General features: G+C 43.2%; 2 protein-coding genes across 2 annotated transcripts in view; one reads left to right on the forward strand and one right to left on the reverse strand.

Annotated features, from left to right (window-relative positions):
- Window positions 1-103: 103 nt before the first annotated feature.
- LOC118412676 (alpha-N-acetylneuraminide alpha-2,8-sialyltransferase-like) lies at window positions 104-3291 on the reverse strand (the record flags this gene model as incomplete). The annotated part of the gene is given in 6 exon segments (XM_035815687.1): window positions 104-199; window positions 361-473; window positions 796-940; window positions 1315-1506; window positions 1968-2154; window positions 3072-3291. Coding segments are annotated over 5 exon segments (662 nt in total), but the record flags the coding sequence as incomplete, so codon positions are not given.
- Window positions 3292-3474: 183 nt separating this feature from the next.
- LOC118411902 (nebulin-related-anchoring protein-like) overlaps window positions 3475-7302 on the forward strand; it is a gene marked incomplete at its 3' end in the record, with an annotated part of 31758 nt that continues 27930 nt past the window's right edge. The window contains 1 exon segment of the mRNA XM_035814394.1: window positions 3475-3561. Coding sequence (XP_035670287.1) covers window positions 3475-3561 — 87 coding nt within the window.

The raw sequence follows: 7302 nt of genomic DNA on the forward strand, positions 1-7302 counted from the left end.
AAAAAAAAAAGGAAGGGGAGGGGAAAGCAGGAAAAAAAAAAAGGGGGGAGAAAAATAAGGAGGAGGGATTATACTGTAGGGGTTACTGTGAGGAATACTGTACCTCCAGTTGAGCTGGGAGATGGGGTTGACTGTGGTCCAGTTTGCCTTCTGGCCGGTGTCTCGGGTAAAGTTTCCCGTCAGGGGTGGCAGGTTACTCCTGGAGACGGAACAAACATAAAAAATAAACAAACAAACAAACCCAGACACCAAGGGGACAGGTTACTTCTGAGGCTAAACAAATACAAATTACATTGTGCATAGAATACAATAATCATTAATGTATTCAATACACAATGTAAGTCTAAGATAAAAACTGACCTGAAGACGAAGTCTGCCCTGTCGATCTCCTGACCACACCCACTGCCGAGCAGCACGGCTCCGTTCCCCACCACGCTACAGCGCCGGTACGGCGTCGCGGGGAGGGGCGAGTCCTGCAGACAACAGGAAACAGTTTACACTAGCTGCGGCTAGTGGCAGTGACAGGCCATAGGGGCATGTCCAGGCATGACGCACCCGCTATGACATACAAGTCGGGGGTAGGAGGAACCCCTTACATCCTAGGTAGGAAGACCTCCAAACAACAAACCTGCATCTGCTGGGGCCATTTTACACGTTGCATACAGTTGCCCCTGTAGGACATAGTGCTCCAGTGGACGAGAGGGTGAAGGAAGTGCACACTATTTCTTGGTAACACTTGAGTAAAATCCTCCCCTGTGACAAAGGCAGTTCATGAGGGTCCATCCCAAGACTTACCCTGGGTAGCGTGTTGTAGAAGCCACGGCTAGCCTGGAAAGTTTTTTCGTGCTGGATGTAGTAGCGGATCTTCTGCCCGACGCGAGTGTTGGTGCGGGTGAGGATAGCGTCGGCCTGGGTGTTGGTGCAGTTGTTGATTTCATCCCTACAGAAACAACAAGAGTTCCCAGACCTCATACCTCTGTGAAATATTTTGATTATGCAACTGTGATGTACACTATCAACTTATAAAATCTCAGAAGCAAGAAATTTGCATTATTGACCACTTTGATGAAGCATGGAACTTTCATGTTATTTCTGCTGATTTGGCCGTTATTTGTATAATCAGTAAATGTTCCCCTACCTCAAATAACATTCGTTGTGTTTTAAGTTTTATAAAAGATGCTGGAATTTTACTATCTATTATGCAAATTAAGTCCTAATTTCTGTAATTTGCATTGCGTTACCCTGTCACTTGATTTGTACCTCAGAATTCACAGCCAATTCTTTTGCTACAACTTTACGACATGAAAACTTTACATGAGGTGTCGAGAGGCAGATCTGTTGTGTCGCCATGGTAACAGCAAGTCCTGCCCAAGGGTCCGGACATCAACGGGCGCTGTGGTTGGCTGCTGGGTGGTTACCGGGGAGACGAGCTCGGCAAGCAGCCGCGATTTGTTGAAGAGAATACAGGTGTCAGAATAGGGTTCCGCCTCTGCAGCTAGGAACAAACTGATAAACACACAAACAAGCGGCATTAGTTACTAGTTACAGTTAAGTACCACAGCAGTAGCACTGTAGTACCACAGCAGTACCACTGTAGTACCACTGCAGTAGCACTGTAGTACCACAGCAGTAGCACTGTAGTACCACAGCAGAAGTGCTGTAGTACAAAAGCAGTTGTAGCACTGTAGTACCACAGCAGTAGCATAGCAACTTGAACTAGTACTAGTAATATATCAGTAGTACAGCAGTAATATGACAGTAATATATCAGTAGTACAGCAGTAGCACAGCAGTAATATGACAGTAATATATCAGCAGTACAGCAGTACCACAGCAGTAATATGACAGTAATATATCAGCAGTACAGCAGTACCACAGCAGTAATATGACAGTAATATATCAGTAGCACAGCAGTACCACAGCAGTAATATGACAGTAATATAGCAGTAGCACAGCAGTAATACTAACCTTGCCAGCATAGTTTGCAGTCCGGAGTGCCCCGGCCCCCCCACAGCGTGCATGTAGTACAGCAGTAGCACTCCAGTTGCCAGAACTGCGGCCAGAAGCCATTGTTTTACCCGCATTATCACACCTGCCTCGCCGCAGGCCAAAGGTCAACTGTGCAGCCAGTCCAAGCAAGGGTCAATGTCTCAATCTGAAGGGGTTAAAGGTCAGAAGTCATGGTGCGACATGTGCTTTCCACATCTTTGTCCATACATGTTCCTCAGAGCTTCAAGGTCTAGTGCTGTTTCTTGCCACTATGTAGCCGATGTAGGTGGCGCTTTTGTGCATTGTGCACCGGTACTATGTACCAGTTCTGTACTGTAAAAATGTATCCGGTACTGGATCATGTAATGTAATGGTCAATAACATCATCCAATATTCATTTTTACACTAGCTTATTTTGTGATTGAAGATGCGATAAAACCTACCACTAAAACGAAAATTTGCAATGGAAAAGCCATAAAATGCAGTGCTGAAACTTGAAATCAGAGTTTTTGAACCATATGGTCTCATGCCACACCAAAAGGGACCGCCAAAGTCCCCAAAAAAGCACTCCAGTTAAAACCTCTGAGGAAAATGTCTGGTACCATACCAGGGTGGTAAGCAAAACATTCATTCATTCATTCTTTCTTTCATTCATTCATTCATTCATTCACTCAAATTATCATGTCAAAATTTGCAAATTTATCGGCAGATGGACATTATCGGAAGAACAGGACAGTACTTACAGTGTATCGTTATGGCAAAACTACAAGGCTACCCTTATTACTACAAAATGTTACAAATAACCGCATGAAACATGTATGGAGTATAATGGACGTTCGACGGTCGAAGTACAAAGAGATGAAACCTTTTTAAGGTACTTGTTCGTTCGGCAGTGCTCCGTGAGTCCCGCTCGAGCCGTCCCGGCTGGCTGCAGCGGTGCGGCCGGTGTTCCTGACTTTCGCCTGGGCTATGGTTCCTTTCCTTGCCCCGAACAGGGCCGGTAACCCGACCTAACCGTAACACGACCTCACCGTTACCCGACCGTCCCGTTATTTTTGGCACCGTTATAATTTAGTGCCGCACCTGTGCTGACCTCTGACCGGCCCTGTAGCCCTGGCGACGAACATCCTGTCGTCTGTTCGAGCGCAAGTTCCTCAGCAGACTTCGGGCGAACTGAGGACGTCCCGCCGAACGGAACAAACAGATGAGGAGATTTTCTGTACCAGGAAAAATGACGGGACGAATTTCCTGCCCCTGATTTCCTGCTGTGGGCTGGGGGTCAAGGGTTAACTTATATATACAGCATCGGCAGGTACCTGATTAGCTGCTTAATGTCAATTAGAACAAATTAACCATGATTGATTATCACTAGTAAAAATAAAAAATGTTGCTATCCGTATAATTTATATTTTTTAAGAATTATTTGCTGTATAAGCTTATGATCTGTACTTGTGATGATTGTAACTCGTTTTGATGCGGTGCCAAGATGGCTGCCCCCATGAGGAAAGATCGTGTTCACGGGGGCGACCCTCACGGGCAGACATGGTTCTATATGGGGGTTTTGAGGCACACGGTAATTCAACGAGGCCTATCAGTTTTCGGGTCACATTTTCAGGGCGTTTAGCAACAAAAAGCAGCGAAGGGGTTATCAACAAATAAAAGTTTAATATTTTATATAATAATAACAAGTTATCCTGGTACCAGACGATATGCAGGGGCGGCAGGCTGTTTCTTCGGTGGCTCAATGCAGCCTGCCCGCCAATCCTAACTTAGCGCTCCGGGGAGAGCTCGATAACCTCCTTGGTCCGGGAGTTTAATTTTGTTACCGGCCCGGCTTTCGGGCTTTTACTACTCGGAGCGCCAAAAATTGTAGATTGGCGGGCAGACTCTCTTGCAAATAAGCACGTACTTCGGCATTTAGGACGAAATAATAATAATTTAACCGCAATAATTGTTATGGAAATTTATTACGATGGAGTGCCCTTGAAATGTTATACTTTTAAAATGGTTGTAAAGTCCGGAATCAATTCAGCTGCGGCTGCCATTTCTTGACTTGTATTATGCAATAAACCAGTATTAGAACTATTGTTTTGTGTTAGAACTCAATACGACAATCCCTTGGCGCACTTTCCGTTTTGCTTAATCACACACTAGGCACTATCTAAGGGAGGAAAATTTGTTTTGCGAAAACCGCGTCAGAACATAGACTGATTTTCATGTTTGCACTCTGAAGGTATTATTATCTCCCCCTTAGACCACTACTTAACCACTTGCTTACAAAAAATATATGTGTTAAAACTGTGCCGCGTGGCCCGGAGAGTGCCTTGAAATCTTTTTTTCTTGTTGGCGAGAGGCGCACTATGTGTACAATGTTGCGCCTGAAATTTAAAAAGAAAAATTCGGCACACAGGATATACAATGCTGCGATGGGACAGTTTTCACTTTGGGAAACCATGAAAATTCGTTCAAAAAAACACGTTTGACTCAGGTCCAGAAGTAGCCTGATTAAATCTCGCTTATAGCAGCCCGCCAAACATCCGCCGGCCCTCTAGTTACAGCCCTGGACAGCGGAGTTTGTGTTACACAGACTAGTCCAGAAGGTCCTGAGTTCAAACCCCGACTCAGGTCCAGAAGGTCCTGAGTTCAAACCCCGACGTGTCACCGATCTTGTGCCCTTGGGAAAGGCACTTTACACGACTTTCCTATATAGGCTACAAAAGTCTTCAGCAAATTGAAGTTGGTAGCCTCAAAAACGGAAGGAAGAAAAAAATTCTTATTTGAAATTAGCTGCGAGCCGACGAGTACTTGAATCAAAGTGTACATGCCCGGATTTTCCCTTCAAAAGTAATGTTGTACATGGGAAATGGCGCGCCGTGAGGCAAGCACTGCAAGAAAAGAATAAAGTCGTAAATGTTAAATTGTATATATTACAGATTGATTATAGGCTATCCGAGTTCAAGATACGGTGTAGCCGTATTGATTTAAAGACGGATGCACAGTGTCCTTAGAACCAACAATACATGGACTTTTGCCTCTGGTAGATTGAAGACAAACGAATGGACTGTACGCTCTATAAGTAAAGGAAGATTAGAACTGCAATCAGCAGGGACATCACATAAGCCTAGTTTAGGAACTATCTATTCACTAGCTCCCATAGCAGGCTCTCTATGCCTTTTTTTGGCACTTTTGCTGCCCATTTCTTTTGTACTGGGGTCGCTGATTGCTAGCCTTTTCTGACAGCCGGCCATTTTTAAAAAGAAGCCTTCTAAATTGACAAAATAAACAGTCATGTAGTCTCGATCTGCCGAAGCCGTGAGTGGTTGGAACGCGCCTGTATATGTAACAAGGCTAATCTGTATCCTTCCTGCCAAGTAAGTTTCAAATGATACAACTGCAAATTTATTCGTTTTAAATTAATTTCCCCAACACAAAACACTGGTACAAACACAGAAGATTTCTATATGACTGTCAACAGGGATTTGTGGAGGCCCAATAGGTCTTTTCAGCAACACAGCCCTGAAACAGGGCCCTTAACAGTTTTCAGTAGACTGTATCTTTCAAATGATCTCAAATGATACAAGTTGAAATATCACAATACTTCTTTCCAACGATCTACGTGAAACTGCAAGATATATGAAGGGTATTTCTTCCAACGATACAGATGAAAACTCATCAGTCGGTGCACGTGTGAATCAAGGATCTTTTGTCATATGGCTAAAACATTCGTTGTAAAGTCTTTCGGGTGAAATAGACTCAAATGTTCTGTGTAAAGGGTGCACATTTTTTGTGATATATAGCTTAATGTAACACCATCTGACTGTGAACCAATGAATATAACAGTTCGCATTTTCAGTGACAGAGAACACGTAGGCATCGTGAAACCTTCCAATCACGTGGTTTAAATATTACTATAACTCACTGGGTGAAACGCGCGTGTTCCTTAAGTATAACTAAGACCATTGCAAGCGTTTTGAAGGTCGCATGTCTCCAGTGTTAATGACGAAACGCCGCGTGCACAGGGCGCATCCACAGTTTGCGGTAATATAAATTTTAGATTGATTAAAGGTTTGGTAATACCTGATGATCAACGGCCTGTTTTACTTCGGATAAAAGAAATTCTTCTTCAAACAACGGAGAGTTTTACACACAAAGCAGTACGCCTTACCAGAATAATGCAACCATATGAAACTGCTAACTTATCACTTTGTAAAGGTTTGTTCTTTCCCGCTCACTATACTGTAATGACTGTATCTTTCTTAGGGTGGATTTGACAGGGGGAGTGAGACTTTCCTCCGCACTTGTCCAAGATTCATCAAGGGTACTCTTTCAAAACTATGTGTATTAAAACGTTTTGTGTAAAACACAAGTCTTTCCGAGTCATAACTTACACCACAAAGTTTTAAAGGTCGCGTCTCTCCTATGGCCAGGAAGAAAAACGGGCACTCACCGGGTGACTCTCTCCACTGATATTAGTTAAAGGTTTGGTATAACCCCGGTGTGTAGTCGTGTACTCGGACTAGGGACCAGGTAAACCAGATGAGGTACATTACATTTTAGATATACTTAGTTGTATTTTCCTTCAAAAGTGAGAGAAGGGAAATTCCAGGTAAGACATGTTTTTTTTTAACATTGACCATAATATACCAGGTAAGGTACATTCCAGGTAAGACAGATGTGTTTCATTTGAAGATTGACTATAAGACACAAGGTAAGGAACTTTTCAGGTAAGACAGGTGTGTTTGATTTGAAGATTGACTATAAGACACAAGGTAAGGAACTTTTCAGGTAAGACGGGTGTGCTTGATTTGAAGATTGACCATAGGACACAGAGTTATGTACATTCCAGGTAAGACAGGTGAGTTCTCTTTGAATATTGACCATAAGAGATCAGGTAAGGTACATTCCAGGTAAGACAGGTGTGCTTTCTTTGAAGATTGACCATAAAACACCAGGTAATGTACATTCCAGGTAAGACAGGTGTGCTTTCTTTGAAGATTGACCATAAGACACCAGGTAATGTACATTACAGGTAAGACAGGTATGTTTCATTTAAAGATTGACCATAAGGCACCAGGTAATGTACATTACAGGTAAGACAGGTGTGTTTCATTTGAAGATTGGTCATAAGACACAAGGTAAGGAACTTTTCAGGTAAGACAGGTGTGCCATCTCCTCTGTAGGCAAAAAACACACCTGTCTTGCCTCTAATGTACCTCGTCTGGTCATACCTGGCATGTATTCAAAGAAAACATACCTGTCTTACCTGTAATGTACCTCATCTGGTCAAACTAGTCATAAGTAAAGAAAACACACC

This window comes from Branchiostoma floridae, chromosome 3, assembly GCF_000003815.2.
Source record: "Branchiostoma floridae strain S238N-H82 chromosome 3, Bfl_VNyyK, whole genome shotgun sequence".
NCBI classification, from domain to species: Eukaryota; Metazoa; Chordata; class Leptocardii; order Amphioxiformes; family Branchiostomatidae; genus Branchiostoma; species Branchiostoma floridae.